Consider the following 23,233-nt stretch of genomic DNA (forward strand, 5'->3'; position numbering starts at 1 on the left):
TTACCTTTAAGGGGACAATCAACTTGAAGTTTCCAGAGAATCAGGTGCTTGAACCGGATGTGTTCCGGGTGGATGCTGCCGCCTTTGGCAGAGTATATAAAGGTATGGGCCGGCACGGTATGACCTCCGTGTTCCCAAACATCCCTGTGGGAGTGTAGTTGAAGCGGCGTCTCTGACGGAGCGGACAGGCGCGAGGTGCGGTTGTTTGTTTTATGTTCTTAATTAGCCTAGCTTCCTCCGGAAACTGTGACGTGCTATGATCAAAGCATGTGGAGAAAGTTTACCTCGCGCTTGATGTGTGGAATATCTAAAGAAGTTCACATGAAAGCTGACAGCAGCCAAGCATAGTTGGTCCCAAATGGAGTTTTAATTGCTTCACCGATTACCTAACTTCCTCTTTCTGACGGCATGAATCTGAGCCAGCCGCCAGGAGAGTCAGCTGGATAGAAAGACAGTTTTTACCGCATTTCTGTGTATTTTGTTAGGTTCTGAGCTCCTATTCTCTGCGGTTCTGTAGTGTCTGTAAATGCACCGTCACTGCTCTGGCAGCCGCCCAGACTGCGCTCAGCCTCCCCGGGTTGAGACCAGTAGCTCCTCATTCCTCCTTCTGTTACCCTGTTCCTCCTCTTCCAGGAGTTCTCATCATGGTGCAGCTGTCTCCATCCCATACCCTGGCTGTGACCCAGGACTCTGCTGATGGGGAAGACAGGCAGGGGGAGCAGCTGGATACTATCAGTATCCCGAAGGTGGAGAACCTGCCAGAGGGGCTGACCAGCCCGCTGGTCAGTATGGAGATGTCCACAGCCTACCATGGCTATGAAACATACATAGAAGATGGCCTCATCTGCCTGAAGCACAAAGTCCGTAACTTGGAGAAAAAGAAGGTAAAGTGTCTTTGCTGTGTAGTAGGTGAAACGGGTCTCCTGCACTGTTCATCATGCATCTTATTTATCCTCAGCTGAAGCTGAAGGACTACCAGAAGAGGCTGAGCCTGGGAGAGGTGCTCAACAAAGATCAGATGGTGAGACCAAGTTGCTAAGCAAATAGGAAATTGAAAAATTGCAAGTTCTTATTTCCATGTATTCAGATGAGTATACTGTAGGTTGCTGTAGAGAAGTATGACGAGGTGCTCCATAACCTGGAGTTTGCACGGGAGCTGCACAAAACCTTGGATGGTCTTACCCAGAATGTAAGTGTTTTATGTTTGCTCAGTTCCAGGGTGTTGGGGAGCTACTTTAGTATCTCATGAACTTGATAAATTAACACTTTGACATTCCACCATGAATTTCAATATATTGATATGCATGTAATTTGTATAAAAAATGTTTTTTGGCACCTTTGTTGCTATTGTCACTGTTGTGGCAGTATGGTCTGAAACACATAAATTGTGAGAAAATTTATGTGTTTAGGGTACACTGCTGCTCTTACTCCTCCCAGGGTTAAGTAGAAACAACCAATCAGAGCCAGGAGGCGAGACAAAGCCCTGTCAATCAGTCTTGTGTGGCATTGCTCCTCCATCCCTTTATTCTTGTTTTCTGCTACCGCTGCAGCTTTTCCCCATCAGCAGATCTTATTATGACTGCTCAGGCTAGTTAGCATAGCCACCAATGATGTTGGACATGTGGTTTTTCTGGAAAAGTAAGTTGTTTCACAAGGGTGATTGACAGCGCTAAGACCCTCCTCCTGACTCTGATTGGTTGTTTCTGGTTGGAGTGGTGCGTTTCTTCAGATGGCAACAGTGACTCAGGGAGAAGGTGGAGGAGAGCAATCTTTTCAGATAGATAATCTGTCTCATAACAAACTGTCCTGACATGGTGACAGTTTTAACAAAACATTTTTATAAAAATTACATACTGCAGCTTTGAAGTGAAACTTACTCCCAAATCAACTTTTTTGGCTGATAAACTAAATAGCTTGTGTAAGGTTTTATTTTTGTTTCTGTGCAATTTTTTTTTTACATTTTTGTGCAATCATTTTAGTTTGACATTATTTAGCTTAAAACTGTTTTACTACTGCGCTCATGGGTCAAACTGTTTTTGGGCAGTTGAATATTCTTCTTGTTGCAGCAGTACGGTACAATCCCCTCCCAATCCCTCTCTCTCCCTCTGCCGCCTGCCTTGTGGTAAGTCAAGAGCTGTAGCAAGTGTCACTATGGCGAATAGCGACATGACATAGCTTTACTCAGCTTTACAAGTATTTGCAATGTGGGCACAGAGTGGAATGGGTCTGCTCTGCTCTGACTGTTGGTGAAGGTTTGGTGTTGAACTGCTGACTGTCAGACTGAGGCAGGAGGAGAAGCTAATGGAGGCTAATAATGGAGGATAATGGCCGCTCTCGCTGCTAGCTCAGGACAGACAGACAGGCTGAAGCTGAGCTGCAGAGCGTTGTCACCAACAATACAGTTTCTAGATTTATCACTAGCTGCTGTTTTAAAAAAGTCACTAGGATTCTGAAAAATTGATAAATATAGCAACAAAGTAGATAAGGTGACTCAATGCTTCTTTTGTCCTGATCACAGGCCCACTTACCCCTCTCTCATCCCCACATTCAGCCTTGGCTCCGTCCACTTTGCTGAATTAAAAAAATATATATCAGATTTGTCAGGTTATGCTTTCAAAGGTGGGTTAGATCCATCCATCCATTTTCTTACGCTGTTATCTCATTGGGGTCGGGAGGAGTGCTGCTGCCTATCTCCACCTGTCAGCGGGCAAGAGGTGGGTTAGTTGCACTTTAAGTTAATTGCTTACATGTTTGCAAAGGAAATCCTATCCTGTTTTGGCGCCCAGGGCAAACAACCCTGCTGGTTCCAAAACTCCACCTTAGAGCATCAGTCCCCAGCCAAGCTCCACCCTGTGGGGGCTGCACTTAACAAACACCTGGTGGAACTGCATGTCTGCTGAGCTTATCATATGAACTACAACACTGTTGCAACAGAATTGTCATAACAACTACAACTTTGTTATGATGTACTGAATGGGGAGTCTCTCCATGATGTTATTAAAGAAACAGAAGCTAAAATCAAAACATTGGATACAGCTGTGAAATCAAGTTTCTTTTAAGATGTTTCTGATATATACATCATTTTTATAACTGAAGGTAACATGGCTACTTGATGGTACCATTTTATAGCACAATGTGCCTGAATGCATAATATGTCCCCCACCCCCACTAAAAAAAACCTAATCATTATTGAGTTTTGGGGAAAAATGAGATGAATATGAATAGTATTGACATTGAGAATTCTTCTGTAGAGTTTAATTTCTTTGGTATCGACCATGCACATTAACGTTTCTGTAAATGCGCCAGAATTAGCCCAAAAGCCATTTTCTTCTGTTGTTCCTGGACAATGAGTGAACATCTTGCCTGCAGTTGCTGAAGGCCCAGAGGAAGGTGGTTAAAAAGGAACAAATTGCAAAGATGGAGACTGAGAGGAGGCATCTGGCCCTGGTGCTTCAGTTTCAACACCTTCTTGGTGGCCTACAGCAGGAGCACATAAGGAAAGACGTCATGGCAGGATGCAATCATGCACCCTACATCCCAGCTCACCAGCTGCACAGCCTGGACCAGCTTGCTGCTATGGTGGGGGTCAAAAGGGATGCCAGAATGAGGTGAGGTGCCACTCTTAGACATGGCTTTTCATTTTCTATACTCACCATTTTGAGCAACCACAGCCATACTACAAAAATGATCAAAGAATGTCCTTAATTTAGTGTAGTTGCAGGTACTTTTCAACTGTATTGGTTGAAAAGTTTGTCGGCCTGTGGTTGACCCCTCAAGAAGGCAAAACAACACAGAACATTATTGTTGTTGACCAAAATAACTTGTTTCAGCCTGACAGCCAAGATTCTGGAAGTAATTATTCCAGTTTTATTCTAGATAACTGGGAGCTGTGTATGTGACACAGCACGAAGTATTGACTTCTTAATACAGCTCCTTGTATTTGTCACAAAATAGATTTTAGTAGTTGTGAATGTGGGCCTTTCCCCCCCAAATCTTCAAGCTGCTTAGTTCTTGCAGCTGAAAGGAAAACATTTTCTGTAATTCATGTTTCAAACAATTTCAAGTATAGGGTAGCTTCCCCCATAGGTTGGTTTTGCAGAAAAGTGTAAACTATCTGAAATGCCACCTGTTGACATCTTATAGCTCCTCTTTGCTTTGTGCTGCAGCTTGGCGGAGCAGATGGACCAAGCTGCCCTAGTCTACATAGACCTTCTGGATGGAAAAGACAAACCTGTGGCTGGATCCACATGTGAGTTATATTACGACAGATAATTGTTATGTCTGGGGAAAAGGCTTTTGAGATTTGTGTTAAGGTACACTTGTTTTGCTTTCGTAGAATAACCAGACTTTAAATGGCGTACTTGATGTTTCAACTCATGATCCCATGTTAAAGATAATTTTTATAATTCAGAAGGAGGGGCTGTGGAAGGATGATGACTTCATGTCTGCAAAATTTTATGGGTCAGGACATGACGGAATCAGCTTTCTATGATGTAGACCAGAGTTATGTTCACCTGTGGTGCAGCTGGAACTGGTGGAGAAGGTTGCTCTGCACAAACATCCCTGTCGTCGTTGCAAGTACTTTTCTTGGTAGGAGAGTCAATACCTGATCCAGCTATAGCCCACAGCAGAATTCGGGGAGAAGCTTCTTAGCTGGATTTATGAGAGGAGAGTCATCTGGGATTAATGACCTTTGACCAATTGTCCCATCTCACTTCATTCCATAAACTAACTTATTAGCAACCGGAGCTTAAATTGGCTCCCACTGACCACGCTCGTTAACAGTCGCTCTCCTCTTTTTCACAACAGGCTCTTGGAATTCGCCCAGGTTTAATTTACCTTCTATAATTTGGCATTAAAACAATATTAATACAAGTATTTTGCATTGGGTCTTATTCAATTACTCAAAATGTTTAGACTTCCATTCTTTAAAAGTTTCCAGCCTGCAGAGAGTTTTAATTTCCCCCTTTTTCAGGAAGCCTGCTGTTCCCGTTTCATGACACTGTCTCTGTCTGACTTTGATTTCTCCTGAATAAATACAAAAAAGAAATAGAATTAAAGCAAAGCTTCATGACACAAAACATTAAAGCACAATCTCATTGATCTTATTGAAGTTTGATTTTACTGTTGGGTTAGGGTTAGGGATGATCTTGGGTTATCTTGACCCTGAATGCACACAATCAGATACACAGTCCGCCTGCATCTGTCTGATTATAAGGTGCAGTCACTCTTGTCTTGAATGATAAGAAATTGCATCATGACTTTAGACCCACCATGTAATCCTGTGTAGATGCATCTAATAAATGTCTGGAGAGGAATGAGCTGACTGGTGTCTCCTTAATCAGAAAAGAAAGAAGAAAAACTTCTGAGAGAACATGATCTACTGCATGAAGTTTGCATTTTCCTAAGAGGCAGTGAGGGATGTAAATGACTTTGAGCATTACATTATATTATGATGTTAATCCAGGGTATCTCTCTTTATATTATAAGCCTGGTTGTCCACCAGGCTTTGCCCCCAACTCCCCAAACCAGGCTTAGGTTTTTTTTTTGTTGTTGTTGTTGTTGTTTTTCCATCTATTGTTTTTTGCACATCAGGAACAGTAATGGGAAAGACTAAGATCAGTTTGTAACTGATGCATTGAACTAGGCATGAGGGCATGCTCACCAACTGTGCTTACACCTGCCCATTGGCTTCACATGATATTATTTAAAAATTATGATGCCTACTCGTGCACCTCTGAATTTGTACCGTAACTTTTCTTTACTTAACAAAAACACTGTGGGCTGCTGGTGAACTGCACTGACCACCAGACTTGGCAGGATTTCTGGTGGACAGCTCAGGAATAGAACTGTAATATTAATAAAAAACATACCTGGAGTAGTGTTTTGGTTGTTGTCCACTGGTGTGGACTGGTGATGTGTCCAGAGTCTATTCTGCATCTTGCACCAGCTGCATCAGCTGGGGATGTGCACTAGTCCACACACTACTACCCTACAAGGATTAGGCAGGTACACATGATGGATAAATCATGTTTTTGTTATAAGTGGCATAACAAATGTAGTTTTCAAACATTGTTGCCCTGTGGAGAGCGACAGGTGGCACTCTCAACCAAAGTTACCATGCTGTGATATTTATAGAATTAAATCATTGGCTCACTATGCTAGAAGCTTTTTAATGTTTTAAAATAATAACTTTTTGAAAATCTTGGTATGCCTTTGGTAACCTGTCTGTGTTACTTCAGATAAGCTGCTGAAAGATGAGCTCATCAGACTGTTGAAGTACAATTTCTTCAGTTGTCTCCCACCTCCACCCACCAAGGCTCCAGAGTTGTCTCCGACCTCAGCCAACCCGAGTGGTAAGATCATGGTTGCATAAACGTTGAACCAGGAAGTGGACTTCAAAATTTTTAGAAACTCGGGCCCATATTTGCCTCTATCCAGGTATGTTTAGATTTCATAAAGCCATTGGAGCTGGATGTTTGGGTTTTTTTTGGTTTGCCTTGCTGTCAAACTTTGTCTGTTTTTTATGCAGATTTCTACAACAAAAAGTGCTTTATAGGATTAAAAATGGTTTACTTTTAAATGCATAGGATCTGGAAGACTATTCCAGAAAATATAGTAGACCAAGGAGACTGAAAAACTAACAGGTCAACAAAATTTTGAATAATACAAAAGGTGAGGGAACAAAGAGAGGTGTGTGTGTGTACATGTATGTATGTATGTATGTGTATGCATAAAGGGAACCCAGTATACTTTAGGTGCCCAAAGTGGGTCCTGGAGGGCCAGCATCCTGCATGTTCTAGTTCTCTCCCTGGTGGTAGAAACAACCTTCTCAGCAGGTCAATGTTCTTCTCAGGACTTCTACTGAGCCATCATTTGATCCAGGTGTGTTAAACCAGGGAGAGAACTAGAACTTGCAGGATGCCGGCCCTCCAGGACCCACTTTGGGTGTAGATACTTCACTTTCACATGTCTGTGTTCTTTTTCTGCTTCTTGGCATACTTGCAGTTGAGGTATGAAGTAGCTGTAATTAAGCCTGATCATTGCCTTCCTGTTCAGTTCCACTCAAAGACCTTTGACCTCTTCATGAAACAAGATGTCCAGTTATCTTGTATTTTTGCTTCTGACATTTATGCATACAAAAATGGAAAATTGCAATCATGATTTTTTTCTTTTGTGCCCTGTTGTCAGCCTTAAAGTCGATGCCTAAAGAAAATTCAAAGGAGGTAAAAACATTCATTCTCTTTTCACCTGTGTAGTTTTCTGTGACTGCAGTTATACTCAAAAACCTGCTTACCTATTGGGTTTACCTCAGCTTTTCAACAAGCTCTACCTGACTGATTTGGAGATTTTGAACAGTCAGAACTGGAAGGAGGATTTTCAGGCTGTGAGGGAGCAGGAGCCTCCAGATAGCTGGGATTCAGAATTCCCAGATGGACCTCTGTCACCCCAAATTGCAGTTAACAAACCATGGAAAGGGGCCGCCACTTTCATACCTAAGGTTGTCCAAGTCCCCTCTAAAAAACGCTCTACTGAAAGCAAACAGGTGAGCTTGAACATGTCCAGAATAGATTCAACTTACAAAATAAATGACTCTTTCAATTTCTATATCTAAAGTTCACCTAAAATGTTGTTTGCTAATGATTATGCGACTTTATAAAATTATCTCCAGAGAAAAGAGAAGAAAACCAAAGGAGAGAAAAATGCCAAGTTGGTGAGTGTGTAACATCTAACTGACTGAAGAACTTTCTCCATGCTTCTCTGCTGTGAGACTATTTCTGGTTCCCTATAGCCCAACCAAATGAATTTACTGGTGGAAGTTTTCAGCTCCCCCTCTGCCTTACCCAAAGACCCCGTACTGCGGAAGCAGCACCTTGAGGACCTCATGACTAAGATCCATGGCTCCTTCAGTTTCATGCAGGTGGTCTTTAACTGTGTGTAAATCTAATGAGTTGGGATAATTCATTTTCCTGTTTCCCAATGAAGGTGAGCAGATGTTCATCTTGACAGAACGGTTTCAGGCTGCTGGAACTTGTTTATAGCTCTAATGAAGGTATCATGCACACAGTGTACTGGTCTCTGAACATGTAAACATAAAGAACATCAGTACTCTAGTTTGAGAATAATACCAGTAATTGTTTTACTGGTAATATGTGAAATGACCAAAATTACCCAGAGGAGAGGGAAGATTTTGTTGGAACCTGAGTATATCAAACTGATCACTATAGCATTGAGTTGGGCCACATTAAGTCAGCCTGCTGGAGTTTAAAACTACATATTAGCATCAGCAAGTTGAGTGATAAATGAACTGAAGTGAATGCCTCTTCATCATAGCACCTGTTAAAGAGATGGATATACCAGAACATCCTAAAAAACATCTGAAAAATGTTTAGATGTTTGGTCATTAATTTCATAAAGGTGAATCTTTCTGTTTTTATATAGATCCTTACACTTGGCAGTGTCTCAGAAAATGTAAATTTTATATACCGATTATAAAAAGGATAATTTAAACACTAATATCAAGCTTCTGAAAATAATGTTCATGTTTATCAATGCGCCATGGCAAAGTGACCGTCAGCCTGCGGTCCTGCTGAGGTGTGATAGAATCCAGATTGCTTTAACTCCCTTCAGCTCATCTGACCTGTTGGGTCTGGTGTCTCATCATCCACTGGTAAATAAACCAGCTGTTGTTTACAGGACTCCCTCCTAGATGGTGAGACCTCTGTGACCAACGGTACTCCCAAGCTAAATAGGCGCTCATCTGGAGCACTTTCTCCTCTAGGTAACAGAAACACAGCCAGTCAGTTTTGTGGTTGTTTTTGTCATTTTTCACACTGATTTAATCACATTTATGGGTGGTTAATGATTAAAAATGCCATAGTAGCAATGTGCTGTGCTTAGGTTTTGTTGTGGTCAGAAGCTTGCATACATTCTTTGTGGGCATAAATGGTATATTTCGACTTATGATGATGTAGGGGAACTGTTTGGGTGGATGTCAGACCCTCGTATCATCCTCATGGAGTCTTTGTCTGGTAGTTTAAGAAGAAACATGGTAGCATTCTGGTAGTTCTTCTCTTGGAGTCAACAGTCCAGCTGCCAGGTTATTATCCTCCCACAGTCCTTGTGATCTTTGTCTGTAAAACCACCTGCTGCTACAGTTTACTCAACTGTTTTGAATATCTGGTGTATCACAATTAGGATAGATCGGTCTTATTTGACACTGTATTTTATTTTTCTTAGACGGGCAATTCAAAGTGAGCAGGACCAGAATCTATTAAGATGAGGAACCATAGTGTTGATCGCTAGGGCTGAAATTGATGACAACATCTTTTTTATCATTTGAATCTATTCTGTTCTTTAATTTTTGCCAACAACCAGCCCAGGGATGCTTGAGAAGCCCTTCTGATATCCTGGCCAAAACAATGCATGTAAGATTGTATTTTCTTATTTGTATTATTAATGTGTTGGTCACTCTAATTTGTATAACAGGGCACTCTAGTGTGTGCCCTGTTCTTCTGTAGTTATCCATATGTTATAGAATAATTTTAATTTCTTGGTTTTCCACATTCAGTCTACCCCACTACCTCCCAGGCTGATGGAGCACAAAGCCAGTGTGACAATTGGGGGTCCAAATGTGGAGACTGGAGCCCTGGAGCCTTCCTCCAACAACCACTCCCAAGTAAGTTCCAATACTGCTATTATTTACACCAAACTGGCTCAGAATTTTCTTCTTTTACTCTGGTTACATCGTCGTCTTGTTGTAGGAGTCACTAAAGCTGGCTGACAGAAAGGGGTATTCCTCACCACCACTTTTCCATGTGGAGGCTACCGTTGCAGACCAGGAAGAGAAGAACTGTCCATGTGTAAAGTAGACTTCTTAGGTCAAGTTGACAGAAAATGACTCTAAAGCATTATTTATTAATAAATGAACACCAACACATTGAATCTTTCTCAGACTCCAGGAACCGAGTCAGGAAAGCAGTCTCCCTGTAACGGGCTGAGATCCAACACCTCCACTCCACCTCAAGGAGACTCTTTCTCTACTCCTCCCATGAGGCGAGCTCTCACTACGCCTCAGTTTCACTCTGTAAGTTTTTCACAACTTAATCCACTAACCTCTGTCGTATACAGGTGCTGGTCATAAAATTAGAATATTGTGATAAAGTTCATTATTTTCCATAATGTCATGATAAAAATTAAATTGTCATATATTTTAGATTCATTGCACACCAACTGAAATATTTCAGGTCTTTTATTGTTTTAATTTTGATGATTTTGGCAAACAGCTCATGAAAACCCAAAATCCCTGTCTCAAAAAATTAGAATATTATGAAAAGGTTCTCTGAACGAGCAATAAAAATAATCATCTGAATCAACAAAGTAACTCTAAACACCTGAAAAAGATTCCTGAGGCCTTTAAAAACTCCCAGCCTGGTTCATTACTCAAAACCGCAATCATGGGTCAGATTGCTGACCTGACTGCTGTCCAGAAGGCCATCACTGACATCCTCAAGCAAGAGGGTGAGAAACAGAAAGAAATTTCTGAACGAATCGGCTGTTTGCAGAGTGTTATATCAAGGCACCTCAGTGGGAAGTCAGTAGGAAGGAAAAAGTGTGGCAGAAAACGCTGCACAACGAGAAGAGGTGACCGGACCTTGAGGAAGATTGTGGAGAAGGGCCGATTCCAGACCAAATTAAATTTTCATCTCCATAAAACTTTTCAGCAGATGGAAGCATGAAGTGCTCCAAAATCTTCTGATAGCTGCTGCATTGATCCTGCCCTTGGTAAAACCCAGTGGACCAACACCAGCAGCTGACATGGCACCCAGACCATCACTGACTGTGGGTACTTGACACTGGACTTCTGGCATTTTGGCATTTCCTTCTCCCCAGTCTTCCTCCAGAGTCTGGCACTTTGATTTCCAAATGACATGCAAAGTTTGCTTTCATCCGAAAAAAGTACTTTGGACCACTGAACAACAGTGGTCCAAAGTGCTGCTTCTCTGTAGCCCAGGTCAGGCGCTTCTGCCGCTGTTTCTGGTTCAAAAGTGGCTTGACCTTTGACCTGGGGAATGCGGCACCTGTAGCCCATTTCCTGCACACGCCTGTGCACAGTGGCTCTGGATGTTTCTACTCCAGACTCAGTCCGCTGCTTCCCCCAAGGTCTGGAATCGGCCCTTCTCCACAATCTTCCTCAGGGTCCGGTCACCTCTTCTCGTTGTGTAGCGTTTTCTGCCACACTTTTTCCTTCCTACTGACTTCCCACTGAGGTGCCTTGATATAACACTCTGCAAACAGCTGATTCGTTCAGAAATTTCTTTCCGTTTCTCACCCTCTTGCTTGAGGATGTCAGTGATGGCCTTCTGGACAACAGTCAGGTCAGCAATCTGACCCATGATTGCGGTTTTGAGTAATGAACCAGGCTGGGAGTTTTTAAAGGCCTCAGGAATCTTTTTCAGGTGTTTAGAGTCACTTTGTTGATTCAGATGATTATTTTTATTGATCGTTCAGAGAACCTTTTCATGATATTCTAATTTTTTGAGACAGGGATTTTGGGTTTTCAAGAGCTGTTTGCCAAAATCATCAAAATTAAAACAATAAAAGACCTGAAATATTTCAGTTGGTGTGCAATGAATCTAAAATATATGACAATTTAATTTTTATCATGACATTATGGAAAATAATGAACTTTATCACAATATTCTAATTTTATGACCAGCACCTGTATCTCTAAGACTTTTGAACCTACATACCCTGATTCTGCTGTAACACTAAAATTTCCCCACTCTGGGACAATAAAGGATATTTCTATTCCATTTCATCAGTTGCTGCTGAGTCTGATTCACTGACTGATTCACTGTCCTGCACTCTGGAGGTCACTTTTTCATCACTCTGAGACTTTGGAGTTATTCGCGCACACACACACACACACATATACTAATATATAGACACATATATATATATAGACACATATTATTCCTGGTGATGAGGTTTACAGAGAACAAATTGAGGATGGTTTTGGCTTTAATGATGGTCTAGAATAATTTAATACAACTTTACAAGAGATTTATAGTCTCTCCGTCCCTCAAAATATGAAAACCTGAAAAGACTTTTAAGTTTTCGCTGTGGTCTCTCTCTCTCTCTCTCTCTCTCTCTCGGTCTCTCTCTCTCTCTCTCTTTTCATCTTTGAAATGAGACAAATGCAGGCTTTAATCCTTTTCTATCACACTTTGTACTGTGACCTTAAGTTCAGGGGTCAGACTTGCATCCTCCAGTGAGCTACAGTGAGCTTCATCTGCCTCCGTTTCATCTTTTGTCCTTTCACCAAAGCTCTGTTTCTATGAAGCCATCTTCTTCCAAGCCCCAATATTGTAAGACCAATGATTTTACACCTCATTTTTCATTTTATACTTTGGGCATGTTCACTAGTTTTGTGAAAAGGCATTTGTTCTGAGAAGCAGGGCCAGCCCAAGGCATAAGCAAATTACATGGCTGCTTAGGGCTCCAGGGTTACTAGGGGGCCCCGTAAACTTGAAGTTTTCAGGCCAATCACTGATTGCGGATCTTTAAGATGCCTTATCTGCCAGTTCCGATTTTGGAAGATGCCAAATTTCTTTGCCGCTAAATATAGCAAGAAATTGGCCGAGTTGCTGCAGTTAATAATTGTAGTGATTATTAACTGCAAACATGCAGACATGACCTGGTGGGCTGGTCTGTCAGCCAAACCTCTCACTGTAGAGCAGAAGAGGACAGTGGGTGATATTTTAAACCTTTATTGAGGTAGATGAAATCGGTGGATAAGATTGATTTTACATGTGTTGGCTAGGCTTGTCGCGATTAAACGATAAATCAATTGATCACATAATAAATTAAAATGAAGTTTATAATAAAATGAAGGCAATAATATTGCTTGTTTTTTGTCATGTCTTTCTCTTTCTACTGACAAAAGCTTCACTCCAGTTACTCTTGTTTTCTTGGTAACGGTACACGGGGAGTTAAAGTCCTCAGATGAACTCTGTACACAGTAGCGATGACGGCGACAAAAGTTGAATTATTTTCAACTTTCTTGTGTCGCATCATTGGCCTCGTGCCCGTCTACGTGTACGAACTCAAACGCCATAGGAAATGAAGGGGAGGGAGCAGCGATGTCTCCCACCACTGTGTGACCATTACCTCAGTTACCTGCCAGGTTCCTGGTCTCCAACCACAGAGCGTAGCATAAAGCTCGGTGAGGAGGAGTGAGTTGCAGTCAGGGATCACTTTGGATTCAAACCGACTGACCATGGTGAACCACTGAACCCTTTGGAGCCGCTACGTTGTAAAACAGTAGCAACTAAACAATATCTGCACCTAAAATGTACCAATACAGGTTTCTCCCCCCCTCCCCACCTCCATCACCAGAGGATGAGAATGTGAACAGTGCCTAATGCAAACCCTCTAAACTCCACTCACAATATTTTATATTTAAAAGGTTTTCCAGTTCTAGTGTTCTTTCGAAATTAGTTTATTGGCCTCTGAGAGGGTGTATTTGCATTGTTATGCAAATTTTATGCTATTAACAATTGTCTCAAATGACAATATTATGTGCCGAAAAATTGGAAGACTGATGAATATATTCTATAAGATACAAGGATATAGAGAGAACAGCACTGTCAGAGATGCAATAAGTTTATAGCAGGTGTGTGAATGATCTAATCATCTGAGTTTTGATTTCAGCCCAAAACTGAATTTTTCTTAGGGCCCCACAGAAAACCTTGACCAATTTCCTCAGCCCTCTTTTGTCAATTTCATATTTTCTGCAGGTCTTCAAGGTGGCCACATCTCCACCCCAAAATGGAGAACTGCACTTCAAATCCCACACTGCAGTCTGTTCCGGGCTCAAGTACAGCACCGCCAGCACCCAAACACCCCCGGAGTTTGCACCCCCAGATGATGAGCCTCAGATGGGTATGTGCAGACTCATGCAGCCTATAAAGTATTGGCAAAATTCATCACTTTGTTACTGCATGGAATTTGTTTCTCCACGTAGTGTATCAGTCAGAATACTCGGCTGTTAACGGTGGACAGATGTTCCTGTCCCCTGGCCAGACAGGTGGAGGTTTGAATCGAAGCAGTCAGTCCTACAGTAGAGGATCTGTCAGAGGTATGGCACGTGGTGGCAAGGGACTGGCTCAGAACTACCGGTCCTCTGGTTGGCACAGAGGTATCCAGCCTCGGCTCACTTCCTTTCTTTCCCCCACCCTGCATGTTTAACTTCTCAATGATCTGTTCTGATTAAGGAATGAAATAAACATGACTGTTCTTTAAAAGTTAAAATGATTTTTCCTGATGTTTCCCTGGTTGATTTCTTCTTTTCAGGAGGATCCTACATCCCTCCCGCTCACCTCAGGGAGTCTGTTCCTCTTCTCTATCCAGCTAGAGTAAGTCAGTATCTAAGCTTTGTGATCCTAGATGAACTCTGATGGAATGCATCCCAAACGGGTATAGAGATAATCCATCTTATTAGACCAATCAGAAGGACATATCCAACTGATTCTGAGGGCAAACAAACCATTCTCCTTAGATTCATGCAAACATTTTAGGTTGATGTTTGACATTGTCGATCATTCTCCATGGATTTTTCCCCCCCTGCTAAGAAAATAAATTTAAAGTATACTAGTTTTAAAACTTAACATGTCTTGATTGAAATGGCCTAATTATAGTTTTAAAATCAGTAAATTATTCTGGCCTATTGACCTTTATGTTACCTGTAGTTACAGCAGATGGTTTGCTAAGATCTTTTGAACTGCCTTTTGTCTGTGTGGGAAAAAATCAGGAGAAGTTGTAGCTTTTCATACTCATCTGTGAAAAGCTGTAAACACAACAGGAGTTCCTGGCTTTAGAGAGAGGGTCAGAGATAGCTCCTGGTTGGAGGAGCAAAGATACGCCTTATTTGAATAAATTAAAGATAAGAATACGCCTTTTACTATAAAACTTTCTACACAGAAGTAACAAATTAGATTTGCTCTCGCAATTCTCCAAAGACACCTTTGCACGTCTTTGCTTTTCTTTCTTTCATCCATCTTTCCATTTATGTCAGGTAAATGAATGTATGTCTCTGTTGTTCTGCAGTTTCTGTTGTAATTTTATGTGTTGTCTTCTATTGGATTAAACTGCAATTCTGTGACGTCTGCACTCGTTGTTTTTGTGTGGCTACACGTGGCCCGCCGGGAGAACCTGGAATCAGAAGGAGATCGAGCCAAAGAGTTTCTTTATTAGATGTTATAACTTAAAATCTTCTTCAACACCCCCTAAGCATTTGTTCTCTTCTCAGGACTCAGGATATCAACATGTATACAGGCGAGGAGGAGGAAGGCACAGCTCTGGTAAGAACTTCAGGCAAAATCCATTCCTCATTCCAGCATGATCTCCCTCTACCTGCTGAATTACATCTCAAAAATTATGATGTATAAAAATGCAATATGTCTAGCCAGTCATCTCCAAGTGAAACTCTTCTAGAATCATCATGGAGGGATGTATTCCAAGCCTTTGTTTCTTGTAATTTTGATGATTTTGTCTACAGCTAATAAAAATAAAAAAAAACAAAAAACACAAAACAGAATTTAGTGTCACAGAAAATTAGAATACTGTGAGAAAGATGATTAATGGAAACTTATGGTGCCACACCATAATCAGCTGATTAACTGAAAACTCCTGCAAAGAGTCATTAAACACTCTCTTAAAAGCTGCGTTTAGCTCAGTGTCCAGTTCAGAGATGATACTCCTGGGGAATTTATTTTTTTTCGTGAATGATTTTTAGTTACCTTTCTGATGCACGCTATGCAGGTGAGCAGACATTTTCAACTACACATAGCAGTCAGGTGTGTGAATTGTAATTTGTCAAAATGATGGCTGGCCTGCAGGTTTTTCCCGCCAGCCTTCCGAATGAACAGTGACTCTACGCATACAGTCAGAGTGGTTACAAAGTGGCATAAGGTGTTTTTGTGGCCATCACAAAGCCCTGACCTCAGTCCTGTGGAGAAGTTGTGGGCAGATCTGAAAAGGTGCTTCCAGCCAGGAGGCCTACAAATCTGACTGCTGGAGTTCTGACCCATCCCTCCTGACAGAACTGGTGGAACTCAACTGTTGAAAGAAAACTCAAAGATTTGATCCAAGTTATACAGTTTAAATCACAATTATCCCTGATACTGAACAAATGTGAATACCCTTCTGAAAGCTACAAAACATCTCTTTAGAAAATTCTTTGCTGCGTTTTCACTCATTTAAAAATAATTTTGGTAATTCTAACTGACCTAAAACAAAAGTTTGGTCTGATTTTAACTTCACAGTGAGAAAGAAATGTCTCTCTTTTCAGTCTGTGTGAACTTCTAGTTTCAGTTGTATGTGTTACTTTACCCTACAATTGTAAGTAACCTTCTCAGGGATGGTTGCTACAGCAACCAGCCTTTTCAGGGATAGGTCAGAGGGCATTTTATATCCTATCCTCAGTGTGGGGTGTGTCACTGACTGTGACACTTGGCAGATCAGCTGTCTTCCTATAATTGGGTATGTAAAAGACATTTATTGAGTTTTTAATAGAATTTTCTGATGAATATGTTTATGTGCTGGAGGCCCTATTGAAAGTAGCAAAGCAATGACTGTAATGAATCTTTAGTTCTCTTTTGAATGGAATTGATGAATGAAATATTCTAATTTGCTCATAATCACTTGTGTATATTTCCTCCACAATCTGCAAGAAAGTCTCAATTTGTTCATCACTTAAAAAAAAAACCCAACTCTACGTGTTGTGTTAAACTGACGCTACCATATTCATGAAGGCTGTTGCTTCATAAGACTCACTATTACCTGAAATGTCAGATGATATAAGATCAGCTGTTTATCTGAAGTTGCCATCAACATGTTGACGTCCTCAAGGTCTAAAATGATCTTTTACTTGTTTCTGAGCAGCAGCCTGGAGTGACTCTTCCCAGGTGAGCAGTCCAGACCGGGACGGAGCCTTTACTGTTGTGGACTCTGGTCATGGGGATTCCTTATCTGTGTCGACAGTGGAGGTCCCACTGACCCCACACAGCCATCCGCCTACAGCCTTACTCCCCATGCCGCTTTACCCACTCTCGCAGCCACTGCGTGTGGCCTTCACTGCCTCTCGCACCGCCAACTTTGCACCCGGCAACCTTGACCAGCCCATTGTGTTTGACCAACTGCATAGCAACCTGGGGGAGATGTACGACACCCACATTGGTCGGTTCACCTGTCCTGTGAACGGAACGTACGTTTTCATCTTTCACATCCTGAAGCTGGCCATCAGCGTCCCACTCTATGTTAACCTCATGCGCAACGAGGAGGTGATGGTCTCTGCATATGCCAATGATGGAGCCCCTGATCATGAGACTGCCAGCAACCATGCCATTTTGCCTCTTTTCCAGGGAGACCAGGTGTGGCTCAGGCTGCACCGTGGTGCCATCTATGGCAGCACGTGGAAGTACAGCACGTTTTCAGGCTTCTTGCTTTATCAGGACTGAACTGGTGAAGGCTAGATGGCCACCTTCCTCCAGCATGGTTTGCTTACAGCTTACATTTCAGAACTGGTCAGGCAGCATACCTGTGTATCAAATGTATGAAAACCAAAAACTGTTCCCAACTAGATGGTGCTGTGTACGCTCAAAGCCATTTCCATTTGGGAAGTTAAAAATGGCTGTGATGAATCCATACAGTTACTGTAGTCAACCATATTTTTTCTTTTGCCTTTTTGTCTGATGCTGGCTCAGCTGGACCGAGCTGTCGTCACGGAGATGTTAAACCCACAGGTCCTGCAAGTACAGAACAACAAGGTGGCCACTCTTATGGAGTGTTCTAAATGTGTGTTTTGTTTTTTTTTCTGAATGGCTTTTGAAAGATTTTCAGGCCATGTTGAGCGAATGACTTCCTCATCAGGGACATTACTGGCACCATTCTGCTGCAGCCTGGTCTCTAAAGAATTCCTGCTGATGTGAAAACGTACAGCTAAGGAGAGGAGTTGTTTTTTGGTGGTGGGTATGGTGTACACGAGATCAGAAGGTAGTGCTGCTGACATGACTGTGTCAAGAGGTCCTTTGTTGCCTAAATAAAATATAAGCAGTATCCTTTGAGTCATTAGTTTTCTGTAAAGGCTACAGGGTGGTTTATGGTGCAGTTGTAATTCTTGGCCTTGCTCTCAACATGATCTATGCTGCTTTAACCAAACTGGTTCTCCATTAAAGCTTTTCCATAAACTTTTCTTTATAAAATGTAAATGCAATAGCACCCATGTCCATATTTGACAGCTGAACTAAGTTTTAAAAGTGACATTTAAATAAAGCAATAATTCGAGCATGTTTTTTATACAGCACTACACTACTTTTCCAAACTACATAATTACTTTATGAAGAGCACCATTCTTTCAATTTCCTAGTGTTCTGCTTCAAAGTATGGAGATCTGAGTTAAAGCAAGGAGCCAACCTGTGGATAGTTATCTTTTTATATGCATTGAGTTAGATGGTGTGGGTGGTCTGGAACAGGTGGGGGTAGGTCTGGGTTTACAGATACATTATTGTTAACCACTGCTGTTTTGTATGTGGAACTATAATCAGAATACTATCAGATTATTTCAGTTGTATGTGAAATGCAAATGATGGGGAAACAAAGCGAACTACCCACAAAGGGAGTCGAGGGAGATCTGACACCAGGGGGAGCTCTTCAAAGTTAAACATTTTTAAAAAATAATTTACAGCCTCAAACTGTCTGAATGACTGAACATAAAGTACTCTGGGGTGCAACCTTCACCTACAAATACTGAAGTAATCTGTGATGGAGCTGGACAAACGAGGCCTCTGAGATACAGGACCACATTCCTGGTAGTGAAATAACCCAGTATTGTATTTATTTTTTTGCCTCCGAGTTATTCTTTTTATCAGAACAAGTTTTGATTTTTAAAACCCATAATTTCTTCTGTTCAGCTACACCGAGCAAAGATGCAAAAGAAGGAATTACTTCAGCTTTTCTGAACATCATCCAGATTTTATTCACCAGCTTTAAGAATTTAAAATTTAGGAAAATTATTTGGAGGACATGAAATAGCTTGTGGCAACTTCTTGCAGCAAAACATTTACGTTAACATTAACAGCTCTCACAGAAAGAAGTGGAATGATTGAAATTGATCCGCAAGTCTCTTGTTTCACTCTCCTACCCGCCCCCGTTTTATCATACTGGCGTGACCTATTAGTGTTGGCATTATGAAGAAGTGTGGCGCACAGAGGAGTTGCTCCCCATCATGGTATAAATACAGAAAACCAGCAGTAGCAGTTACCTGATCCTGTTTCTGAGCTGGACACCAAGCCAACATGACATCTGGCACCATAAAGGTAAGAAAACACACATATTCATATCCATGTTCATTTTACATTCTAGTTTAATGGAACATTTAGTGGAACCTTTGCCATGATTATTTGCAGAGTACAAAAATGGTACACAAAAAAGTTGTAAATTGTTTGAAGAAAATTGACTCTCAACCTTATAATTTCCTCAAATATTTCACTGAGCTTTCAGATCCAAATATTTTATCTAACCATTTTTATGGTGTAGCTATTCTTTATTCATATATGGATGAATCAAGGGCTTTATTCAAGTTTTTAATAATTTTGTAGAAGCTGGCAGGGTGATGGTTGCAGCTCTCTTTTTGACTTGTCTCTGTATCCCACAGGGTCTGAGGGGCTTCACGTTAACCAATCTGCTCACCCTTTTGTTGCTTGCATCCTTCATCTCACATTCATGGAGCGTGCCAAAAGTAACTGTTTCTTTTTGGGGGGATTTACTGTAATGAACAAAAGTGTTAAATTGCCAAATTAAAAACTGGATAAAACTTTCTTTGTTTTTTCTTCAGGGCTCATTTCAACGAAGAAACTGGACACCACAGGCGATGTTGTACTTAAAAGGAACACGTATGTATTTGGTCTTTTAATGACTGACATTTAGGGTTTAATATTATTTTAAAACTATATCATTGTACGCATTTATTCATATCATTGAAACCTTTTCACATTTTGTCACATTTCTGGTCTTCAATGAGTCATTTGACAAGTGTGTAATGTTATCAGACTAATAAATAATGGGAAAATATTTTTGAAAGATGTTTGTGTTTGCCAGAACAAGCAGTGAGAGGAAGTGATCTGAAGCTCTGATCTGTGATGAGGACACTGGTGTCAATCAACATCCAGTAAATAGAAAATAATGATAAAACTAATTAAAGATTGGGGAAAAAAATCCAAATTTCAAGACAAAATAAAAAAAAAAGATCAAATTATTAAAATGCTAATTCAAATTATTTACACAACTGTATAGAAATACATTTGTGATCAAGTTCATTCTTAAGACATGATTATGTTACTGTTAGGTGGGCTGCACTGACTGGGTGAGGCTCAAAGCACAGACTGAACATGCACACAAAGTAATCAGAGGAAATCATTCAGCGTGAAAAAGAAAGAGTTGGCAATAGAAACAACAGGATTGAAACCTTCCCAGTACTGTGTTTCTATTGTAACTGTTGCAACCATCTGTCTGCTATAGTAACCACTAATATCTATCGTTAAATATTGCCTGTTTATTGTTCTTTGTTAGCTTTGATTCACCATTCTTTGTAAGTTTAGAAGGAAATTGGATACTTTTTGTCTGCTTCTCTTTAGCAGACAAAAAGGCTTAAAAACATTTAAGCCTCCATGTTTTCTTAACTATCTGCCTTCACTGAATCAATCTATCATTTATCCATCACTCAGTTCTGTTTATACCATCAGGTAGATTTGGTTAGAGTGAGGTGAGTCAGTTTTCTTGCCAGACAGGAAACTTTACATGAACACAATAAATATAACTATAGCATGATTCATAATGGTCTGGTGTTAACAATACTTTAATATTAAATACAATTAAAACCCCTCAAATACAGGATCCTCTTTAGAACCATTAGGTCATGCAACACACTGAGTATGTGCTTGATGACGGAATGACATTGTAACATAATATGCAGCTCAAAAACGTCAATTTTGCATAATACCTTCATTATACATGCTTATCCTGATTTCCTGTTTGCATTTTGCTCTAGCTCTAGCACCACCATTCATAAGTTTTCCAATATTTGTGTTGATCTATCACATAGAACCCTACTGAACTGCACTGAAGGCTGTGGTTATAATGTGATGAAATGTGAAAATGTTTAAGGAAAGATTTATGAGCCACTTTATGCCATAATATTCAAGCTCAAATATTTTAATGAATAGTTTATTTTTACTAACACAGCTGGACAATGTATTTGGAATGGCCATGTTTGATCCAAACTGTTGTGCCAACATTTAAAGGAAAAAATAAATACATTTTTAACTAAATGAAACTGACTTGTAATACTTTTTGTCAGAGGGTCGTAGGTTCATCTCTGAGGATGGAAAGGAAGGAGATGTCTATGACACGCTACACTTAGGTACAACAATGTTTATTTGGTTCATAGTGGAGCTAAATTAATGTTCATTCTAGCAAGTTGTGTTCACAGTTTGAGAATAGTCAGAGTTCTCACGGTCCGCCACAGACCTGAAATCAGAACTCAGCTGTTCAGAGGACTTCTGATGTGTGTGTGCTTTTTGTTTTTTGTTTCCTTCAGAGACCCGCAGTCAAAACACAGAGAAGCTGAGTGTTGGCCAGGCAGCTACAGTGCTGCTCAAGATCCTGCAGCAAGCCAGAGAGGGAGGTGACCACTCAGTCTGACCGCTTGTTTTCTGACGTTTCATAAGTTATTCGCTGTTCTGTTCTCCAAAACTGGCCGGGGCTTTTTCATGTTCTATGATATAATGTTTGTCTCTTTTTTTTCTCCTAGCTGACGAAGCTCCAGACGAGGTGTATTTTCCAGTGTGGAAGAGAGAATACTTCTGACATCAACAATAATCATCATATTTCATCATTTTTGTATTTGTGTTTGGTGCAACACTGTCAAAAAGCTGCATTGTAAATATGAATTATCTCACTGTGTTTAAAATGATATTTTAATAAACACTTGGGGATTATTGCACTTTAGGTCTGAGGTTGACTTAAATGTTTGAAATAAAACCACTTCCCATTCATACAATCTGCATCCATTAACAGTGAATGTGTAAAAGTCAAGTTTATTTGTGTAGCACATTTCAGCAGCAATGCAGTTCAAAGTCGTTTGCATCAGAGCTCTGAGAACCTGATGGGGCCCCGACCTGCTGCTGCACACCTGGCATGAATAAATGGGTGATTACCAGGTTTTTACAGGCAGGCAAAGGGGGACACTGAGTTGTGCTGGAGAATGACGCATCTGAAACATGTCCTCTGTGGGCCCTGAGGACGGGGCCTGGGGGCCTCTGCTTTACATGATCAAAACATGACACAGTAATTAAGTTGGCAACAGCAAACAACCAACAAACATTATATTTTTCCAAATAGCATAATCAAAATCAAGGATCGTTGACATGAAATATACATCAGATATATGGATCAATGTTCCAGGTATTATCAGTCAAAAGCAGCTGAGCCGTTTGGGTTTTTATCCTTGAGTTAAAGGATCTTAGTGTTTCTGGAGGGTAGTTCCTGATTAGAGGAACATGAAAACTGAATGCTCCCCTTCTTCATGTTTGGTTCTGGTTCTGTAGGGTCTGTAGGTTTGTTTGATGTAGCCAACTATAGAGAAACAGCAAGAGTCAAAGAGAGGTTTAAATTTCAGAAGTTCATAGCTTTTGCCTGATAAAAAAAACAAAGACATTGTGTATGTTTATGAAATAAAGTTTAGACAGATCCAATAATTTCCTGAAATATTTTGAACAAAATCTTTTTGTTTGTGCATCCTGACTGATACAACTAAGTTATTTGTGTGAAAGAAGTAAAATGATAGTTGTTATTTAATCTCTAAGTTTATTGAATGTGTTGGGCAGTCGGTGGAACCAGGAACGATTCTGAACTTAAATTATTTATTTTAATTCCCTGACTCTCCTGGCTGCTTTTTCTTGCCTTCTGGCACTGATCCCAGCATAAAAGGAGCCTTGATGTTCAACCGGTCCCTCTCTGCCTCCTCTTCTTCATTGTATGGTTCATCATCATCATCCTCCTCATCACTGTGGTGTGGGGTGGAATGGAGGGAGGCAGAGGGAGACGGAGGCACTGAAGCTGGCCGAGGATAACGGAAACCCTCAGTCTGTGAAGACAACACAGAATGTCCTTT

General features: G+C 40.8%; 3 protein-coding genes across 4 annotated transcripts in view; 2 read left to right on the plus strand and 1 right to left on the minus strand.

Annotated features, from left to right (window-relative positions):
- The first annotated feature begins 87 nt into the window (after positions 1-87).
- Positions 88-18,120, plus strand: caprin2 (caprin family member 2). Of its 2 annotated transcripts, none has more exons than XM_014974552.2 (21): positions 88-195; positions 634-884; positions 959-1,021; positions 1,103-1,189; positions 3,370-3,608; positions 4,167-4,249; positions 6,243-6,356; positions 7,192-7,226; positions 7,316-7,546; positions 7,673-7,714; positions 7,793-7,921; positions 8,698-8,782; positions 9,379-9,428; positions 9,572-9,679; positions 9,765-9,863; positions 9,956-10,087; positions 13,803-13,947; positions 14,030-14,203; positions 14,359-14,420; positions 15,314-15,365; positions 16,948-18,120. In XM_014974552.2, the coding sequence occupies exons 2-21, from the start codon at positions 645-647 to the stop codon at positions 17,520-17,522; spliced, it is 2,745 nt and encodes a 914-aa protein (XP_014830038.2). In that variant the 5' UTR covers positions 88-195; positions 634-644; the 3' UTR covers positions 17,523-18,120. The 2 variants fall into 2 exon arrangements, with proteins under 2 accessions (XP_014830038.2, XP_014830040.2); XM_014974554.2 differs by having other exon boundaries at positions 14,030-14,143.
- A 1,238-nt stretch (positions 18,121-19,358) lies between these two features.
- spx (spexin hormone) lies at positions 19,359-21,927 on the plus strand. The gene is made up of 6 exons (XM_014974558.2): positions 19,359-19,379; positions 19,718-19,801; positions 19,898-19,955; positions 21,419-21,481; positions 21,659-21,745; positions 21,872-21,927. The coding sequence occupies exons 1-6, from the start codon at positions 19,359-19,361 to the stop codon at positions 21,925-21,927; spliced, it is 369 nt and encodes a 122-aa protein (XP_014830044.1).
- The window catches only part of gys2 (glycogen synthase 2), a 66,966-nt gene continuing 63,141 nt past the window's right edge, over positions 19,409-23,233 (minus strand). The window contains exon 16 of the mRNA XM_088003285.1: positions 19,409-23,206. Within this exon, the coding sequence (XP_087859411.1) occupies positions 22,988-23,206 (219 nt within the window). The 3' untranslated portion in view covers positions 19,409-22,987. The remainder of the gene's footprint in view (positions 23,207-23,233) is intronic.

The sequence above is a fragment of the Poecilia mexicana genome, unplaced genomic scaffold (assembly GCF_051168715.1).
Source record: "Poecilia mexicana isolate PSO_F unplaced genomic scaffold, ASM5116871v1 scaffold_23, whole genome shotgun sequence".
In the NCBI taxonomy this organism is placed as follows: Eukaryota; Metazoa; Chordata; class Actinopteri; order Cyprinodontiformes; family Poeciliidae; genus Poecilia; species Poecilia mexicana.

What these genes read in the sequence shown, in the direction of transcription:
- caprin2 (XM_014974552.2), top strand. Translation starts at nt 645, where the DNA reads ATGGTGCAGCTGTCTCCATCCCATACCCTGGCTGTGACCCAGGACTCT. An exon ending in TGCTCAACAAAGATCAGATG is followed by an intron (nt 1,022 to 1,102) that starts GTGAGACCAAGT and finishes AGTATACTGTAG; the next exon opens with GTTGCTGTAGAGAAGTATGA. An exon ending in CTACGCCTCAGTTTCACTCT is followed by an intron (nt 10,088 to 13,802) that starts GTAAGTTTTTCA and finishes TATTTTCTGCAG; the next exon opens with GTCTTCAAGGTGGCCACATC.
- spx (XM_014974558.2), top strand. Translation starts at nt 19,359, where the DNA reads ATGACATCTGGCACCATAAAG. An exon ending in ATTCATGGAGCGTGCCAAAA is followed by an intron (nt 19,802 to 19,897) that starts GTAACTGTTTCT and finishes TTTTTTCTTCAG; the next exon opens with GGCTCATTTCAACGAAGAAA. An exon ending in CTATGACACGCTACACTTAG is followed by an intron (nt 21,482 to 21,658) that starts GTACAACAATGT and finishes TGTTTCCTTCAG; the next exon opens with AGACCCGCAGTCAAAACACA.